At 43.4% G+C, this 21285-nt stretch overlaps 1 protein-coding gene across 3 annotated transcripts in view; it reads right to left on the bottom strand.

Moving 5' to 3' along the window:
• Positions 1-21285, bottom strand: part of DOCK2 (dedicator of cytokinesis 2) — a 1177826-nt gene that overhangs the window by 280887 nt on the left and 875654 nt on the right. For all 3 annotated transcript variants that reach the window (XM_044280877.1, XM_044280878.1, XM_044280879.1), the window contains 2 exons: positions 10350-10390; positions 1905-1995 (listed from right to left, as the gene is read on the bottom strand). In XM_044280877.1, the coding sequence (XP_044136812.1) occupies positions 1905-1995; positions 10350-10390 (132 nt within the window). The remainder of the gene's footprint in view (positions 1-1904; positions 1996-10349; positions 10391-21285) is intronic.

The following is a 21285-nucleotide window of genomic DNA, read 5'->3' as shown; positions in this document are numbered from 1 at the left end:
CACATATTATTCACATTGGCATTTTTGCACATATAAAACAGCATCTATTTGGCTCCAGTGACTTACAGTAATACATAAATAGTTGAAATCTTAACGAGAACTGTATAGCATATATATAAAGATTAGCAGATCTAACAACTATGTTGGGTTTAAGTCTTCCAGGAGATGACTGTTGATAACATAGAAACATAGAAACATAGAATGTGTCGGCAGATAAGAACCATTTGGCCCATCTAGTCTGCCCAATATATCTGAATCCTATGAATAGTCCCTGGCCCTATCTTATATGAAGGATAGCCTTATGCCTATCCCATGCATGCTTAAATTCCTTCACTGTATTTGCAGCTACCACTTCTGCAGGAAGGCTATTCCATGCATCCACTACTCTCTCAGTAAAGTAATACTTCCTTATATTACTTTTAAACCTTTGCCCCTCTAATTTAAAACTGTGTCCTCTTGTGGTAGTTTTTCTTCTTTTAAATATGCTCTCCTCCTTTACCGAGTTGATTCCCTTTATGTATTTAAAAGTTTCTATCATATCCCCTCGGTCTCTTCTTTCTTCCAAAAGTATCTGCATAACACATACAGTATGCCTAGTTTCATTTATAGCTAGTTTCAAATATGTTTTCTTTCCATGTCTGTTCCGTTTTTTTTGCGGACCTTATGTGGAACCAATAATTTCAATGGGTCCGCAAAAACAAACAAAAAACAGGGGTTACTCCGTGTGCATTCCGTTTCCATACATCTGCATGTCTGTTCTGCAAAAAAATAGAACATGTCCTATTATAATGGACACAGATAGGACTGTTCTATTAGGAGCCAGCTATTCCGCTCTGCAAAATACAGAATGCACACTGACGGAAAATACATACAGTCGTGTGCATGAGGCCCTATTAGTGGTAGTTTTTATGCATCAGTTGAGATTTTATTTGGTACTTACTCATCTCTTTTTTTATCTGTGCACAAATTGTTAACATATTTGAGTTATTTTATACATATTTTCTACGTTATACATAGACCACATACTGGCAATTTCCCCCCATAACCCCCGAACAGCCCCTTCCCCATAGGCTTTCCTTAGTGAATGATACTGTATGTTACTAATATTTAGGTCTTCTGTATCTTATACTAATAGCATTCTATTCTAAATATGTTATTTGAAGCACATTTATTTGTTGTAGAATAAGTAGTGACCATATAAGTCTGGAGAGCCATTGTTGCATTCATGTGGTATTTTGGATAAAATCAGTAACATGGATAAAGTATGGGCCCCATAGACTAAAACTTGAAGGGTGGTTGGAGCCATATTACACCCATACGCATGAATGCTGGGACAAACAGTAAATCCTTACAATGTGTTTAAAATCTGTAATATTAGCAATATCCAAATATTTATGATTAAATACTGTATGCAGGACATAATAATAAGAATATTCAAGTTAAGCTTATTATTAACTTTCTTATGCTAGGAATGAAATAGCAGAAAGAGATCTGTTCTGCTTTAAATGGGATGAATGGACATATTACTATGACCCTGCTATTAGTTTATGCTCCCATAGACAAACTTATACACATATAGACATTTTCAAATAATGTTGCTGTAAATAAAAGCTAACTATCTAGCTGGGAATTCTATAAAGAAAAAAATAAATCATTTAGACAGACACAGATGGGGTGATTTATCAAACTGGTATAAAGTAGAACTGGCTCAGTGGCCCGTAGCAACTAATCAGATTTCAGCTTTTATTTTCCAAAGGAGCTGTCCACAATGAAAGGTGGAATCTGATTGGTTGCTACGGGCCACTAAGCCAGTTCTACTTTATACCAGTTTGATAAATGATCCCAAGAGACTTCTACACCAAGCACTACAAATAAAACAATGTCCTTTTTAAACGTGCAATCACCGTTAGGAGTCTTGTGTGTAGCAAAAGAGTATATGCAGCCTCTGTATAGTTCTCACAGTCCAAGTGGAGGTCTCTAAGCTTGTATAGGTATCTTGAAAAAAGAAAAGAAAACATGTAACTTGGGCATAAGCATAAATAATATCTGCATATCTTCTTCACCTAAACATGTCTCATTTTATCAATCCATATACTCCCACAATTCAAACTAATGTATTTGCATTGTTGCATATATTACTTGTCTTAAATTAAAACATTTTTCTGCAATAATTAAAATTAGCAGTATGTATTTGGAGGTGTGGCTGCGTATTGCGTGTATAGCAGATTATTCTATGTCTTATGCCATGTACCATGGATATTTATGTTCTAAAATACTACTGTTTTTAATCTGTAGTTTCACCTTTCCTGTCAATCTACTATCAATAAAGAGAAAGTTAAAGCAGTACAGTTTTATCTTCTTATCAAGACAGAGAAGGTTTAGCTACATGTCAGATTACACACTGTGCTAACGTGTATAAGCAGAAAATTTAAAAAGGTTTCAGACCACTATCCGGCGCTGCAAGCTTAAAGATCACTCCTTGAGATGAATAGGATTCTTTTTATTATTAGACTTTAATAATAAAAAGAATCCTATTCATCTCAAGGAGTGATCTTTAAGCTTGCAGCGCCGGATAGTGGTCTGAAACCTTTTTAAATTTTCTGCATATTTACTTCCTTGGAACTTCTGGACGGGAAGAGACCCAGGCAGCAGCACGGCATCCCCTAACGCTGGTGGGGAAATATACCAGCCAAGCACCTTCAGCTGTTGTGACTTTTCACAACAAAATCCGGTAAGCGAAATACGCACCGTAAAACTATATTATCTATAAGACGTTACCACACATGAGGCGCTGTGTTTTTTTGTCTTTTTCTTGTTTATAACGTGTATAAGGACAGTATAGTGAAATGACTGCTGAGAACAAGCTCAGTGAATAACTGCTGAAGACAGCAGTGAAACGACTGCTGAGAACAAGCTTAGAAGATCAGACTAGACAGAGCCCGCCATTATCGTACGCAGAGCCTGCATATGGATATCGAAGCAGCCTCCTAACAGTCGCACCGAATATCAGACTATATGGAGCCCACCATTATCCATGCAGAGCCTACTTAGGGATATTGCAGCAGTCTCCTAACAGTCACAACATGTCTAATAGTCAAGCATCTTCCATAAAGACAAAGTACAGATAAGTGGCTCTAACAGGACATCGATCAGAGAAGCTGCCGCCATTGCCCGTGCAAAAGCAGAAGCTGCAAAGGCAAAATCCAGCTTCACTGCAGATAAAGCTGGAGAAAGAGCAACTTGAAGCAACTCTAGTAAAACTCGATGCTGAAAAAGAGACAGTTGCTGCCATAGCAGAAGCAGAATTTCTAGAAGCCACAGAACATATAGAAACCAAGAGTCATCGCAGTATTCTCCAGCCAGACCTTGAATACCAAGATCCAGAACAGCGTACCTTACAATACGTCTATAAACATTTCAAGTCAGACGACGACCCAGATCTACAGCTTAATACAAAGCGGTTTGTTGACAAGCCAAGCCAACCTGCTTATTTGGATCAACAGAAAGTCGACTATCAGTCTCCTTGCAGCAGACTAGAAAATACACATCAGAGTAAAACCGCATACAACCACTTCTCTCCAGAACAGAGAATCAGAAATCCGCCCCTGCTAAGAGAGATGCCCTTCACTTCAGAACGGTATTAAACAGACCAGATTAAACCAGAGACTTCCAACAGGTATGGCCGCGCACCACACATTCACTCTGACAACACAACACTAGCCGCTTCCAACACCAATAAAGCCACAATGGACTTTGCCAAGTTCCTTGCTCGACGTGAGCTGGTAACGTCGAAACTTGTAAAGTTCAGACTTGTAAAGTTCAGCAACCGCGCTGAGAACTATCGAACGTGGCGAGCTTCCTTCCAAAATGCCACCAGAGACTTAGGTCTGTCATGTAGTGAGGAACTGGATCTCCTGGTAAAATGGCTGGGAAATGAGTCCACCGAACACGCTAGAAGGATTAGAGACGTAAATGTAAATTATCCAGAAGTTGGTCTAAAAAGAGTCTGGGATAGACTTGATGAGGTTTATGGCGCAGCTGAGGTCATAGAAGGCTCCTTATTTAAGAGAATTGAGGACTTTCCTAAAATAGCGAACAAAGGCTATTCAAAGCTTAGAGAGTTAAGTGACTTATAAATGGTGCTGAGTGTAGCAAAGGCAGAAGGGGATCTGGTGGGATTGACATTCCTTAACGCTGCTACAGGTGTGAATCCCATAGTTCAGAAGCTCCCATACAACCTGCAAGAGAAGTGGGTCATGTATGGTTAGTGCAAAGTGTGCCAAATGTGCCAGCACAAATCATAACACAGCTCTACACCCTGGCCCACATTCGTGGGCTTCACCCAAAACCCAAGAGCATAGCGGGGAGCTGAAGGACACAAATACTGACACTTTGGAAGTTGCTTCTAAATGTACAGAGGTTTGCAGAGACCTCAGAGGAGGCAGATCCTCCTCTAAAATCTCCCTAGTGAAGGTTTACCCAGCAGATGACCAAAGCAAAGTGTATGCAATTCTAGACGATCAAAGTAACAAGTCGTTAACGAAGCCTGCCTTCTTTGATAGCTTCGACATCAGAGGACCCGGTGCCCCCTACTTTCTAAGAACTTGTGCTGGTACTGTGGAAACAGCCCGAAGGAGGCAATTGGCTACATAGTTGAGTCCAGCGATGGTCTAGTGCGTCTGCCTTTACCAGCTATACTGGAATGTAAACAGATTCCTGACAACAAGTCCGAGATACCCACTCCAGAAGTAGCAGCGCATCAGCCTCACCTGAAGCGTGTAAGACACCTGATCCCGAACCTTGATCCTGAGGCTCAGATAGTCTTACTCCTCAGGAGGGATATCCTACAGGTCCGCAAGGTTTGGATAGCAGATCAATGGACCTCACAATGCTCCATACACCCAGAGACTTGACCTAGGATGGGTCATTGTAGGAGAAGTCTGTCTGGGAGGTGGGCACAAACCAACAACTGTCAACAGCATGCTTACCAGTACACTTGAGAATCGACGCCCATCTCCAACCATGCGAAAATCACTTCTTCAGAAAGGAACTGCCTCAAATCACTTCATCACCAGGTACCCTTGCAAGTCCTGCCTACGATGACTTCCTCTGGGATGCCAATCAAGACCACCTGGGATCCACAGTCTTCCGCAAGACTAAAGAAGATAATCGTATAGCGATGTCATTCTAAGATAGACTGTTCCTAGATATAATGGAGCAGGGAATGGTGCAGGACGAGACAAAAAGCTGGGTTGCACCTCTACCCTTTAAGCCTCAAAGACAACGCTTACCCAACAATAGAGAACACATTTTCAAACAATATCTTTTCCACTTCTTTACCTTCATGGAAAAGATATTCTGGAACGGTCAAGCAGAGTTAGGACCCACACTTCAAGACTCAGAAGAGCACTGGTACCTGCCCATGTTTGGGGTATATCACCCGAAGAAGCCAGGTCAGATCAGAGTAGTGTTTGACTCAAGTGCCAAGTGTGAAGGCATATCATTGAACAACGTTTTGCTGTCAGGCCCGGATCTAAACAACAAGCTCATAGAAGTGCTTCTCAGTTTTTGCAGAGACTGCATTGCTGTCACGGCCTTTGGTGTGCGCTGTGACACTTATGTCACGCTTGCTGTTGCCACTTCAAACCCAGTTCACACAAGGTCGCTGCCAGAAAGCATTCCCAACCAGCACACCACAGGAATGCAGTCAGCACACAACACAAGCACCTGAACCACTGAGAAATGGACGAGGAGAAACGCAAACACAAGTGACGGTTCCCACCTACTGCAACCAACAGTCACAGGGAACTTCACTGATAACAGTGTCTCACCTCTCACCCTCCCTCCGGAGGATAAGCATGTGCGCCAGAAAAACGGCAGGCGACACATGCTGGGCCCTCTTCCGAAGGCAACAAGCAAGGAGCCTTGGTGGTCATACTGTCACTGCGGGGAACGGGGTAAACCCCCCACTGTGCGGTGTCAAAGGGCAAAAGGGGATCAGCCTTGCCGAAAAGGAGTAATAAGGGAGCAGGTCACCTCCTACAACATCCCTAATCCTCTCCCTAACTCCCCACCGTATGGTAGGACGACTTATACTCTGGATTCCTATAGACCCTAAGTTGCCCGGGTAATCCCTCACCAAGGAGCAGGGAAGAGACGATTTGTTCATCCCAGTCATGGAGGAACAGAAGTCTCTATCTGAGGCCAGGCTGCATAAGGAGATGGCAGGTAAGCAAAACCAATAACACACTTACCTGCCACAGACACACTGACTGGAACCCGTGCACTAGTGCTGCTGTCCACACCAACATTAAAGGACACAGCACACACCACAAACCATACAGAAACCCAGGACACCATAGCTGCAATAACATGAGACAGGGGAATGTCTAGTAAACATGACACGAAACACCACCAGATATGTAACACCAAACTAGACATACAAACATCCTGAACATAACCCACTCCATACAAATAGGGACAGGAAGGGAAGGAGACACTGGGATGACATTGCTGGAGACATCGAAATCTCACTAGGAGGCCCTCACTCTGGGAGATTGAACATGAAGACAAGGAGCATAACTCCAACACACACCATGTCTGGAGTACCACTGACTCCTGGCCTCTAGCCACAGGTAAGATGAAGCACCTAGTGACTACACCCAACAAGGTGGTTAGCCCCTCCAGCATCGGACAGAGGAGGAAACAACTGAAAGGGGAAGTGCATTCACCAGCATAAAAAGCTACATGTTGCCGCAGGCAACAACATGCAAGGCAACCATGTCACGGCACACACCACAAAGGCCATGGCACTGCCCCCGCATGCTGAAACAGCAACACGTTGCCACAGGCAACAGCAAGCGTGGCATAAGTGTCCCAGCTCATACCAAAGACTGTGACAATTGCATTCATGGCTGATATCCAACAGGTGTTGCACTGCTTCCTAGTTAAGAAGGAACATAGAAATTTCTTGAGATTCCTATGGTTCTAAAGATGTTACAGAGTATCGTATGTAAGTTCACATCTTCGGCAATAGTCCTTCTCTTGCAGTCACCATCTATGGATTAAGACGCACAGCTCAAAAAGTAGGAGCTGATGTCAGACTCTTTGTAGAGAAGGACTTCTATGTGGATGACTGTCTGAAATCAATGCCCTCAGACGAGACTGCAATCAGTCTTCTTAAGAGAACCCAGGAGATGCTCTCTCTATCTAACCTAAGGCTACACAAGATCGTTTCTAACAGCCAGAAATTGATGGAAGCCTTTCCTTCTCAGGACCATTCAGAAGACTTAAAGGATTTAGATCTAGGCTGTGACTCACCTCCGATGCAACGAGGCCTTTTTCCGACATAAAAGCTGATACTTTCACTTTTCAGGTTAGCAAAGAAGAAAAACCCTTTACTCGCAGAGGAGTACTGTCGGCCATAAGCAGTTCATATGACCCACTGGGATTTGCAGCTCCTATACTCATCGAAGGTAAACCTATGTTAAGAGACTTCACCAGAGAAGAGTCGAACTGGGATACTCCCCTTCCCATGAAGGAAAGAACCACGTGGATGGCCTGGAAGAATTCCCTTACAGCCTTATCGGATCTTCACATAGCTCGTCCATATGTTTCTGTACCAACTACCAAGGTTGAGACACAAAAACTTTGTGTTTTCTGCGATGCTTCAGTCAAAGCAATTGCGGCTGTAGTTTACTTGAAGATATTAGATACCAGCGGACAATGCCATGTAGGGTTCGTCATGAGTAAAGCGAAACTAACGCCACTCCAGGAACACACAATACCACGCCTGGAACTATGAGCCGCAGTGTCAGCGGCGCAGTTAGCTGAACTCATCACTGCAGAAATGGACCTGGAGATTAAAGACTCTGAGTTCTATACCGATAGCAAGATAGTACTTGGATATATCTGTAATGAAGCTAAACACTTCAATGTCTACGTCAACAACAGAGTTCTAAGGATCCAAAGATCTACCTTTTACGAACAATGGGAAATATGTACCTACACATCTCAACCCTCTGGACCAAGCAACTAGATCCGTCGCTGTTGACTGTCTCAAGGATACGATTCGGTTTACAGGCCCTAACTTTTTGCATAGACCTGATGACCCAACAGTTCTTACACCCGCCACACTGCTTACTCAAAAGACTAAACAAATTTGTGCTCCACCTGGAGAATTTAATTCCAAAGATGTTTATGGGAATCGATGGAGACAAGTACAGAGTCTCTCAAACTCATTCTGGGACAAGTGGAAAAAGCAATACATTCCCACTCTGCAAACGAGGATAAAGCGGTAAACCAGCAAGTCTAACCTCCAGGCCGGCGATGTAGTACTAATGAAAGACTGCCAGTCAGGAAGAAATGAGTGGCCGTTAGGCCGCTTGTGACTAAGACATTCCCAAGTAAGGACGGAATTATACGCAAAGTAGAATTGAAAATACAGAGACAGGGAGAGACCAAATTGTTCTTCAGACTAGTAGGGGAACTTGTTCTACTGTTTGCACCCAACAAATACAATAGTGACGTCGGTTGACGTCAAGCGGGGAGTGTTCTGTTCCCAGATGCAGATCCAGTTGTTTGTGTGTTTATCAGTTTGACATTGCATTACCTGTGTTGTAATTTATGTGCATTACATTGTATAGTAACAGCACCATCTACTGATGAGTTTATGTATTTCATCCAGCCTATTTTTCCTATGCATTATGGGAGTCCCAAGGCATTGTGGGTAGTTCCTGGTTCTTGCTAGTCTAATGCTGGTATAGCAAGCAGCCACCATCTTATGTCTCAGGAGCCACACACTCTCACTAGTTTTCCTGCCCCCGGTCGACATGGTCGGCTTGACCAAACATGTTCAGTATGTGTTTTTAAAGGGGTTGTCCAGGTTCAGAGCTGAACCTGGACAGCCCTCCATTTTCACCTAGGCAGCCCCCCTGACATGAGCATCAGAGCAGTTCATGCTCTGATGCTCTCCTTTGCCCTGCGCTAAATTGCACAGGGCAAAGGCATTTTTCAGAGTTCCGGTGACGTACCGGGGCTCTCCCTGGGGCTGACAGAAACCCCGGTGACGTCACCGGCACTGATGGGCGGGATTTGGCTCTGCCCTAGCCAGTAAAACAGCTAGGGCAGAGCTAAAGCCCGCCCCTCAGAGCCGGTGACGTCACCGAACACACTGCTGGGCGGAAGTTACCGCCCGGCAGTGTGTTATTGAAAACAAAAGAGCCCGTGCCCTGCGCGATCTAGCGCAGGGCACTGGAGCGCATCGGAGCATGAGATGCTCCGATGCTAGGCTCAGGGGGGCTGCCGGGGTGAAAATAAGGGTATATCCGGGTTCAGCTCTGAACCCGGACAACCCCTTTAATGAGGGGAGTAGAGAAATCTGCTGCAAGCCAACCTCTGGCAGTGGCTTATCGTTCAGGAAAACCAAAAGGATCAGACATTAAAAATCTAAGTACTTAAATTTTTTTATTGTCTGACATCATCTTTTAGGGTAGAACTGAGAGGCCTCCATACACATTAGTTAATTGCTAGGTTTGCCTTTTTACGTTGACCCAGTCTAAGCACTGCATGGGTCTCGCGTGCCCTGGAGACCGGTGACTTGGCTCTCATATAAGAGCTGGACCTCTGCTCTAAAGGCCTAGAGCGGTAGGAGTGCAGATTCGGAGAATTGAGCCCCTTAGACACCAGAGTCATTAGCAACTGCAGCATCTAAGTGGTTACATATTGAACTGACTCCCTTTGTCTCCTATCAGTACACCACAAAATAAATCATGGGGTGTCCTGGTATTGCAGCCTAGGCCTAATATAGGCTCAGGCCTGTTTTCAGCATATTTCTGTGGCACAGCCTGCTGGTTTAAGTCAGTATAGAACTGACAGTATAATGCATTTTTATAAGCTGTAGAGTGCATTGTTGAAGCGATAAAAATATTGCATATTTCTGGGACTAGTTAATGGTTGAAAAAGTTCAAAAACAATTTTAATAATAAAAAAATATCAAAAATACACCATCTTGCAAAAGTAGTAAAATTAAAAAAAAAAAAATATGTATTTGGTATCACTGTAATTGTACTGACCCAGAAAATAAGGCTATAATGTTATTTATGCATAAATGCCACAAAATGTATAATAAAAAAAAAACCTCAGTGGCTGTTTTTTCATTTCCCCTCAAAAAAGAGATAATAAAAGTTAAACAATAAGTTATGAATACTCCAAACACTACAAATTGTCCCACAAAACACATGATCTCATACGGCTATATCGATAATTGTACTAGCCATTGAATGTTCATGCAAGTAATGCAGATTTTTATTTTCAAATGTCCAATAAACCCAAATCCAATAATATTTTACCTTATGTACATTGCTTCTCGATTAATATCTTTGTAAAAGTTCTGAAGGAAAAAAAAATGCATTAGTTTAAAACAATAACATTTTGCATTATGATAAGGGTTGAGCAAACCCACGGAAGTTCGGGTTCGCCGTGTTCGGCCGAACTTCAGGTCAAAGTTCGGGTTTGGGACTTGAACTTCACCCAAACCTGGACCCCATTTAAGTCAATGGGGACCCAAACTTCACTTTATTATTTTCCGTTATAACATGGTTATAACGGAAAATAATAGCATTCTTAAAACAGAATGCTAAATAAAATGTCTATTAAGAGGTTAAAAAAACAACAACTCACCTCATCCACTTGAACGCGCAGCCGGTATCTTCTTTTCTTCAGGACCTGCAAAAGGACCTGTGGTGACATCACCACGCTCACCACGTGGTGAGCGCAGTGACATCACCGCAGGTCCTTTTGCAAGTCTTGAAGAAAAGAAGATAGCGGCTGCGCGATCAAGTGGATGAGGTGAGTTTTTTTAGTTTTTTTTATCCCTCAATAGACATTTTATTTAGCATTCTGTTTTTAGAATGCTATTATTTTCCATCATAACCATGTTGTAACGGAAAATAATAAAATCACCCAAACCCGAACTTCTGTGAAAAAGTCCGGGTTCGGATACGCTGAACTCTAATTATGACACATATTCAAGATACTAGTGCATATTTTATCTGAATAACATATACCACAAGATTGGTTTAATAAATATTTGCACTGACGAATTATCGCTAAAATTCACTAAATGATAATTAGCCTAGCAAAGATCAGCGATAAATGATGAAATCATTTTTTATCATTGATCTTAATAATTAAAGACGATTAGGGCATGATCAGTAAATGTTAGGGCTATTTCATATTTCCATGTCTGTTATAAAATCAGTCCTGGTTTCATCCGCGAAGATGTCTGTCAAGATGTCTGTGAAGATAGCAGCAACAGCACAAGATAGTGGCAGATTACAGTAGAGGCAGCAGGTGTGTTGCATCATGTGGGTGACAACTTCAGAATAATGGCAGCAGCACATTGTCAGAAGTAATGGGCCATTTTTCACAATGTTCCAATGTGGCAGCACACTACAGTCAGATTATTACTGCAAGAATGCACCGTTGTCTGGAAATTTTGGTTGATCAACGCCTGATTAATCATTATAAGGGCTCATTCAGACAGCTGTATGCTGTCCGCAAAAAAAAAAAAACGGATTGCAGGCCATGTCCCGATTTTCACTGACAAGTATAGGACATGTTTAATTTTTTTGCTGAGCCATGCAATGGAAGAAAAGGGCCCATAGAAGTGATATGACCAGCATCTAATCGACAAAAAAATTGATCTGCATTTTTTCGGACAGCATACGGCATCTGAATGAGCCCTAGGGGTTAGTCGATTAACCTGTTCAGCGATCAGCTACATCGTCATCCACTATTGTCTGGTCATCACTTATGTCACTCTTACCAGTCTCATGGCCATGTCCCTGACCACTTGCAACTCATGCTCCCCCATGACTGTCATCATCGCTAGTTGCATGCCTAAATGAGCATGCAGCAGACCTCTTCTCCAAATCTGGGTTGGCCTGTAGCTGATGACTGTCCTCAATAAGCTCGTCCTTGCTGAGTAGTGGAACAGAGCCAGCAGCATACATTACTTCCCAAGCAGAAGGAACAGTAAAAGAAAGAGGCAGTTGCAGGACAGGTGAGGGCATAAAGGTTTTTCCTGGGCTATGCCAACTAAGTGTAGTGTCAGAGGAAGCCACCGATTCCTGACTGTGTGTGTCTGATGTTGAAGTCAACCATTCCAGTACAGAGTTGGTTTATTTGTGAAAACATTACCGTTGGATGACAGTGGCAATCCTGGCCTGTTGTTGCAGTGGCTGCTGCTACCATCAACCCTTCTTCTGCGGGTACTTCTGCCAGCTACAGCAACAATTTTGCCACTGCCCATTCCATATGAGGGCCCAGGCAACTGTCTGTTGGCCATAGTGTACAGTAATTGAATCAGAAATGTAACTATGTAACTAAGTATGAATGGCACAGCAGGTGAACTAGATAAATGTGCCTATATATTAGACCCGTTGACACTAAGTAGAATGCACAGTAAGTCTATGTATAACAGAACAGATTAAATTATATGTTTACCTTTTTTACTATTGCATCATACTCATTATGAGGTAAAAATCATTTTTTCAATTGGTCTTTATTAAAAATATGGAGTCCTTTTCTCTGTACAGAACTGAGATGCTCTATTAGAAGGATTGGAATTTTATCTCTCTTCGTCAGGCATGGAGCTGATGGACTCCTTATATCTGCTCTCTGACCATATAAACACTCATTATAGCTCAATCCTTATTTTAGTGATAAGAATGTGGCTTTCTGTATATAAGAGTTTATGAAATTAGGAAATTAGAGATAAGTGTTATTAGATGATCCCTGGATCACTATCCATCTTCCTTTTAACCCCTAATGTCAAGGCCTATTTTCATTTTTGCATTTTGGATTTTTCCTCTCCATGTTCCAATAACCATATTTTTTTTTTTTATTCATATATCTATATGAGGGCTTATTTTTTTGCAGGACACAATGCATTTTTTAATGCCACTATTTAATTTACCATATCTCTTATTGGAAAAAGGGGAAAATGAAATTTGGCAAAATTGAAAAAAAAAAAAAACACAAAACATAACAGAATTCCTCCAAGGTTTTTGTGGTTTTGGCATCACAGCATTCACTGTGCGTTCAAAATAAGCTGACATCCTTATTCTGTGGCTAAATACGAATGCGGCAACACCAAAATTGTTTTACTACTTTAAAAAAAAAACTTTTCAAATTCCGATCTACAGAGCTGTATGAGGGGTTTTTTTTTTCTAGGAAACTGTATTTTTATTAGTACAATTTTTGTGGTATGTATGACTTTTTGATCACAGTTATTCAATTTTAGCGGACAAGATGACAAAAAATGGCGAATTGGGTGTATTTTTTTTTCTATTACAGCGTTCACCGTAGAGGATTTTTTTATTTTATATTTTAACAGTTCAGTCATTTCTGGACATGATGATACCTAATATGTAATTTTTTTGGGGTGTTTACATACTTTTATATGTAGAATTGGGAAAGGGGGGTGACTTTTAATATATTGGTGTTTTTTTATTAAATCTTTTTTTTTTACTATTAGCCCCCATAGGGTGCTCGTCTATGGGATCTTTTGATCCCCTCTCCCATTCACCCTAATAGACATCTATTAGGGTGAATAGGATTTTTACGGGCACATCATATTGCGTGACACAGTTAAAAAGGAGTTGGGCCAAAGGGCAAGGATGTGTAGAACCTGATTTCTATATATTATTATAAGCCTCAATGTCATTTTGAATTAAAAAGTCCCCTTTTTCAAGCCATCTAATGTATTTTCTGTGACCAGCTCCTGGGGCAGGCTATTCCACAGATGTACAGCCCTTACTGTAAAGAATGTTTGTCTCCTTTTATGAGTCTATTTTTCTCCAGGTATAGGGAGTGACCCCTTGTTTTTTTGTGGGGGTTTAACACAAATTAGTTTCTCAAAATATTTGTTGCATGGTCTGTTTATATATTTGTACAGGTTAATCATGTCCTCCCTTAGATGTAAAGGCCCTCTTTTTGTCATTTATTGTGCTTTTTACACTATTTGTAAGCCATGTGGGGTTTAATTTTATTCGCTTGTACTTGTTACCTCTAGGAAAGTATTTAACAATATACTTATCGAAAGTAGATTTAAAGCACTCCCATTTAGCATTAGTGTCAATATGTGACAATAGTTGCTCGCAGTCTATGCCCTGGAGTGCAGCAAAAACACACTGAAAAAAGGGTGGAAATGCTCCAAACCCAGACACTGTAGCGTGTCTATAAATGGGTGGAGCAACTCCTCCCCATGCAATCCGCATATAACGGCAATCCCCAGCAAAAAAATGCGTACAATGGAGGATGCCGGAGCGGACCGCATGCACCACAAGGACATCTTACACAAAATGATACATTGTGCAGATGAAAATATATATACATACACAAATCATTGTGCACAAAAATGCACCAAAATGATGCGCAACTGACAATACTAGCCAATTCCCCAAGCCGATGTTAAAAGCTGAGAACTTTGCCAATATATTCGGCTTGGGGAATTGGCTAGTATTGTCAGTTGTGTATCATTTTGGTGCATTTTTTGCAGTGATTTGTGGATGTATATATTTTTCATCTGCACAATGTATCATTTTGTGTAAGATGTCCTTGTGGTGCATGTGGTCCGCCCCAGCATCCTCCACTGTACGCATTCGTTCACACAATTCGTTTGGTGGTAAAAGCATAATTGCATTATGGATTCTGTTACCACAGACATAACGCAATTCTATGATGGAATGCATAACAGAATGCCTTTAGAGGCATTCTGTTATTAATTCCGTCAAAATAAAAGTGGCGGGTTGCAAAATGGATCCGTCCAGTTTCCATTATGCAGGAGAGTCCGTTATGCAGGCCATAGACTTCTATTATGATGGAATGAATATCTCTAATTAAGACCAATGTTTTAGACACTGGTCTTAATAAAGCCCCTGCACTGGTGGTGGAACGCAAAGTTATGAGGAGGTGGCGGCCTCTGCATAACTTCAGCGCTTCCAGCGACCGTTCTAAATGTAAACCAGCTTTCTAGCTGGCTTACATTTTGAGCATTTTCTGATAAATGAGACAGGCCTGTAGGCCTATTCCCTTCCCTGCCCATGCCATACACCCATTTTTAAACCTGGCATGAGCGAGGAGAAGTGCCAGTCTGCATTGCCCGCTCCATTTGTGCATACAGTTGATCTTCTATCTCCTCATTGATATTGGGAGGGCTATAGATCACATCAAGAATTATTTTTTCCTTATTTTCTTTCCTCTGTAATTCCACCCAATAAAGACCAATTGAAAAAATGCTTATAGTGCTTAAAGAACGGGTTAAGTTGTGGACCTAATTGTTTTTAAACTACCTTTAAATTAATAAAAAGAGGACAATGTCTTAATTAAATTTTGGATACCAAACATAACAAAAGATTGTTGGAGCACTGTGCAATAATAAGGGATGTTCGGACAGTGTGAGTGACAATAGATAAGAACACATCCTTTGGTGCTGGATTGTAGCGGCCTCCTTACAAATGCCGATGCAAACTGAATGTGAGAGGAATGATTGCTACTAGTGTTGATCGAGCACCAAAGTGCTCGGGTGTTTGGGTGGAACACCTTGGGATGCTCGTCTGCTCGCATATAATGTTTTAGAGGGTCAGCTTACCTGCGAGGCCTCGGCAGGTAAGCTGACCATCTAAAACATTATATGTGGGGGCCTGCAGTTGAGTTGACTTTCTAAAAGCTTGTAGGTGAGGGCCTGCTGGTGAGCTGACTCTCTAAAACATTACATGCGAGGGCCAGCAGGTGAGCTGACCCTCTAAAAGAATGTAGGTGAGGGCCTGCTGGTGATATGACCCTCTAAAACATTATATGTGAGGGCCTGCAGTTGAGCTGATCCTCTGAAACATTATATGCGGTTGCATGCAGGTGAGATGACCCTCTAAAAGATTGTAAGTGAGGGCCTGCTGGTGAGCTGACCCTCTAAAATTCTAACTGTGAGGGCCTGCAGGTGAGCTGGCCTTTTAAAACATTGTAGGTGATGGCCTGCAGGTGAGCTGGCCTTTTAAAACATTGTAGGTGATGGCCTGCTGGTGAGCTGACCCTCAAAGATTTTAGGTGAGGGCCTGCAGGTGAGCTGACCCTCTAAAAGAATGAAGGTGAAGGCCTGCTGGTGAGCTAACCCTCTAAAACATTATATGCAAGGGCCTGCAGGTGAGCTGACCCTCTGAAAGATTGTAGGTGAGGGCCTGCTGGTGAGCTCACGCTCCTAAAACATTATATGTGATGGCATGCAGGTGAGCTGACCCTCTAAAAGAATGTAGGTGAGGGCCTGCTGGTGATATGACCCTCTAAAACATTATATGTGAGGGCCTGCAGTTGAGCTGACCCTCTGAAACATTATATGTGGTTGCATGCAGGTGAGATGACCCTCTAAAAGATTGTAAGTGAGGGCCTGCTGGTGAGCTGACCCTCTAAAATTCTAACTGTGAGGGCCTGCAGGTGAGCTGACCCTCTAAAACATTATAGGTGAGGGCCTGCTGGTGATTTGACCCTCAAAGATTTTAGGTGAGGGCCTGCAGGTGAGCTGACCCTCTAAAAGAATGAAGGTGAAGGCCTGCTGGTGAGCTAACCCTCTAAAACATTATATGCAAGGGCATGCAGGTGAGCTGACCCTCTAAAAGATTGTAGCTGAGGGCCTGCTGGTGAGCTCATGCTCTAAAACATTACCTGTGAGAGCCTGCAGGTGGGCTGACCCTCTAAAAGATTTTAGGTGAGGGATTGCTGATGAGCTGAACCTTTAAAACAATATATGCGAGGGCCTGCAGGTGAGCTGACCCCCTACAAATTTAGAAGTGAGGGAAGACTAATAAGCATGTTGAAATGATGGAAGAGGAGGAGGAGGACGAGAAAAGGAAGATTTAACCATATATATTATTTTTTGTGGTGGAAGGGGTACATGGGAATACAGTGTATTCAGTACATTATAAAAAAAAAACACATTTAAAGTGCCTTTATGTTCAGCCGCTTTCCTCTGGTGGAGTAGAGAAGTCAGGGGCAATCTAGGCCTTGTTCATTTTTATAAGAGTCAACCTGTCAGCATTTTCAGTTGACAGGCGAATTCACTTATCAGTTATTATGCCCGCAGCAGCACTAAATACCAGCTCTGACAAAACGCTGGCAGCAGGGCAGGCCAGCAACTCCAAGGTGTAGAGTGCCAGTTCGTGCCACATGTCCAGCTTGGACAACCAGTAGTTATAAGGCACAGAGGGATCATTGAAGATGCTGACATAGTCTTCCAAAACTTTTCTTTCCTTGTAACACTAGGCCACGCATCAGGGTGAAGCACGGCTGGGTGTCATGAAACTTTCCCAGGCCTTGGAGAGTGTTGCCTTGCCTCTGTTGGAACCGATGTGTGTTCTTCTCATCTCTTCTCCTCGGTTGCCCAAGGAACTATGTATTCTGCTGACAGCGTTGTGAACTGGAATGTTTTGGAGCAATTTTTCCACTAGGCTCTTCTGGTTTTGCACCATTTTGCTCATCCTCTCCACCACAGGAAAGAGAGATGAGAAGTTCTCTTTGTAGCAGGGGTAGAGAAGGGTGAACAACCAGTAATCGGTGTTGTCCAAAATGCATAAAACACATGGGTAACGGGAAAGGCAGCCTAACAAAGTCAGCCATGTGTGCAATCCTCTTCCTCCTCTTCTGCACATCCACTCTGAAGCGGAGGCAACCGTCTCCTCCTCCTCCTCCAATTTGCGCAAAGAAGACGAATTGAGGGTGGTCTGGCTATCACGCTGTGTAATGTATTCCCACATTTACACCCCTTCCACATGCAAAGCTTCAGCCTTAATTGTGAGCAGTGAGCATTTGAGTAGACACAGAAGTGGGATGGTGACGCTGATAATAGCGTTATCGCTGCTCACCATCTGTGTTGATTCCTCAAAGTTTCTTAAAACCTCACAGTGGTCAGACATCCATGCCCACTCCTCGCTTGTGAAGCGTGGAAGCTGACTGGAAAGGTGACGACTATGTTGCAGCTGGTATTCCATTACTGCCGTCTGCTGCTGACAAAGCCTGGCCAACATGTGGAACGTTGAGTTCCAGGGTGTGCTCATGACGCACAACAGTCGGTGAGCTGCCAATTGTAAGTGATGCTGCCGCATTGACAGACCAGTAGAAGCTGTCGATGACTTGCGGAAATGGGCACACATGGGGTGCATCTTCACCAGTAGCTCAGGCAAATTGGGGTAGGTTTTGAGAAACCGCTGAACCAGTAAGTTGAAGACGTGGGCAAGGCATGGGATGTGTGTGAGCTTCCCGAGTTCCAAAGCCGCCACCAAGTTACGGCCATTATCAGACACAACCATGCCTGGTTCTAGGTTGAGTGGCGAGAGCCACAGCTCAGTCTGGTCCCTTATCCCCTGCCACAGCTCTGCGGCAGTGTGCTGTTTGTCACCTAAGCAGATCAGTTTAAGCATGGCCTGTTGACGCTTCCCCTCTGCAGTGCTACACTGCTTCTAGCTACCGACTGATGACTGACTGGTGCTGCAAGAGGATAATTCAGAGGTGGAAGCAGAGGAGGATAAGAAGGAGAAATGGCGGTTGGAGCCACTCATGTAGGTGGTGGCAGAAACCCTGATGGAATTAGGGCCCAAAATCTTTGGGGTTGGTAGCACCTGTGCCATCCCAGGGTACAACTCTTGGGCTCCACAACATTCACCCAGTGTACCGTCAAGAAAATGTAGCGCACCTGGCCACAAGCACTTGTCCATGTTTCAGTGGTTAAGTGGACCTTCCCAGTAACTGCGTTGGTCAGGGCATGGTTGATGTTACGGGACACATGCTGGTGTAAGGCGGGCACGGCACACCGTGAAAAATAGTGGCAGCTAGGGACTGCGTAACCAGGGACGGCCGCCGACATCAGGCTGCAGAAGGCCTCAGTGTACACAAGCCTAAATGGCAATATTTCCAGGGCCAGTAATTTGGAAAGCTTTGCGTTTAGTGCTATGGCCTGTGGGTGGGTGGGTGGTTGGGTATTTGCGCTTGCGTTCAAATGCCTGGGGTAAGGACATTTGTACGCTGCACTGGGACACGGAAGTGGATGTGGTCGCTGATGTAGCTTGTGAAGGTCCATGTGCAGGGCGGGAGGCATCTGGGCCTGCGCCTTTGACAGGGATTGGCCAGCACGTAACACAGGGGAAGAGGAGGCAGTGGTGTGACCCGCAGACACAGATTGTGGATCCAGGCGCTCGGCCCACCTATTACGGTGCTCTGATGCTATATGGCAGATCATGCTGCTGGTGGTGAGGTTGCTTGTGGTCACACCTCCCTCCCCCTCTGTACTGCTGTCCTTGCTCATCTTGTCACCTTCCCAGGTTGGGACAGAAACTTCATCATCCACCACCTCCTCTTCCACTTCCTCACTCTGCTCATCCTCCTGACTTGTTGACCTAACAACAACCTCAGTTATTGACAACTATGTCTCATTCTCATCATCAACCTCTTGAGACACTACTTGCGGTTTACTTAATGGCAACTGTGTCTCATCATCATCATCCACCTCGTGAATCACTAATTGCCATTTCGCACCGTCATCTTTTTGTGACTGTTGATGCTCAAGAGTTTGGGAATCAGTGCACAAAATCTCCTCATGTCCCTCTTCAAGCGGGCTTGTTGAGCGGCCCAAATGAAGAAATGGTGCAGAATAACCAAGTGTGTGATCACTTGTTTGGCAAGACTCTCCATGGTGGGAGGAAGGAGGATCAGGGTGAGGATTGTGTTAACCAGACTCTTAGCTACTGAGACTGGACTCGGTGGAAGACAGGGTGGTACTTAACCGACTGCAAGCATTATCTGCTGCAATCCAACTGACCACCTGGTTGCACTGGTCTGACTTTGAGAGTGTTGTCCTGCGCCGCCCTGCAAACTGGGACATGAAGCTAGGTATCGTAGATGATTGTTTTTCTTGTGCTTTGGCAGCAGGCACAGTTTCAACGCGCCCAGGCCTCGGCCTCTGTGTGCACTATCAGCATCATGGCCACTCCCCTGTCCCTTACTGCTTGCCTTCTTCAAATAAAATTTGATATATGCTTGAAAGTATATGACACGTACAGTATTTTTAAGTGTATGCGCAAAAAAATTGAAAAAGGAATTTGGGATGCGCACATGTTACACAGGAGAAATATCGCAGATAATGTTGCTGATGTCAGCAGTGGCTAATATAAAATTACAGGGAATGTCACAGTTATTTTGGATGTGCAAACGTTACACAGGAGAAATACCGCAGTTAATGTCGCTCATGTCAGCAGCGGCTAATATAAAATTACAGGGAATGTCACAGGTATTTGGGATGTGGAAAAATTACACAGGAGACGTGCCCCAGGTAATGTCACTATCAGCAGAGGACACAGTCTACGGAAAAAGTACACTGGATGTCACTGATATTTTTGGATGTGCACACGTTACAAAGGAGATGCAGCGCAGCTAATGTCACTGTCCGCAGCGGACACCGTCTACGGAAAAAGTACACTGGATGTCACTGATATTTTTTGAATATGCACACGCTACAAAGGAGATGCAGCGCAGCTAATGTCACTGTCCGCAGCGGACACCGTCTGCAGAAAAAGTACACTGGATGTCACTGATATTTTTGGGATGTGCACATGTTACACAGGAGATGCACCCCAGGTAATGTCACTGTCTGCAGCGGACACCGTCTATGGAAAAACATAGACTGGATGTCACTGATATTTTTGGGATGTGCACATGTTACACAGGAGATATAGCGCAGCTAATGTCACTGTCCGCAGCAGACACCATCTACGGAAAATGTACACTGAATGTCACTGATATTTTTGGGATGCGCACACGTTATACAGAAGAAATACTGCACATAATGTTGCTGATGTCAGCAGCGGCTAATATAAAATTGCAGAGAATGTCACAGGTATTTTGGATGTGGAAACATTACACAGGAGATGTACCCCAGGTAATGTCACTGTCCACAGAGGACACTGTCTACGGAAAAAGTACACTGGATGTCACTGATATTTTGGGGAAGCGCACGTGTTACACAGGAGAAATACCACAGATAATGTCGCTGATGTCATCAGTGGCTAATATAAAAGTACAGAGAATCTCACAGGTATTTTGGATGTGGAAACATTACACAGGAGAAATGCCGCAGATAATGTTGCTGATGCCACTAGCGGCTAATATAAAATTACAGGGAATGTTATAGGTATTTGGGATGTGCAAATTACACAGGAGATGTACCCCAGGAAATTTCACTGT

Source organism: Bufo gargarizans, chromosome 2, assembly GCF_014858855.1.
Source record: "Bufo gargarizans isolate SCDJY-AF-19 chromosome 2, ASM1485885v1, whole genome shotgun sequence".
Classification (NCBI taxonomy): domain Eukaryota; kingdom Metazoa; phylum Chordata; class Amphibia; order Anura; family Bufonidae; genus Bufo; species Bufo gargarizans.
The sequence above is the reverse complement of the archived record's forward strand: the minus strand, read 5'-3'. Positions and strand labels throughout refer to the sequence as shown.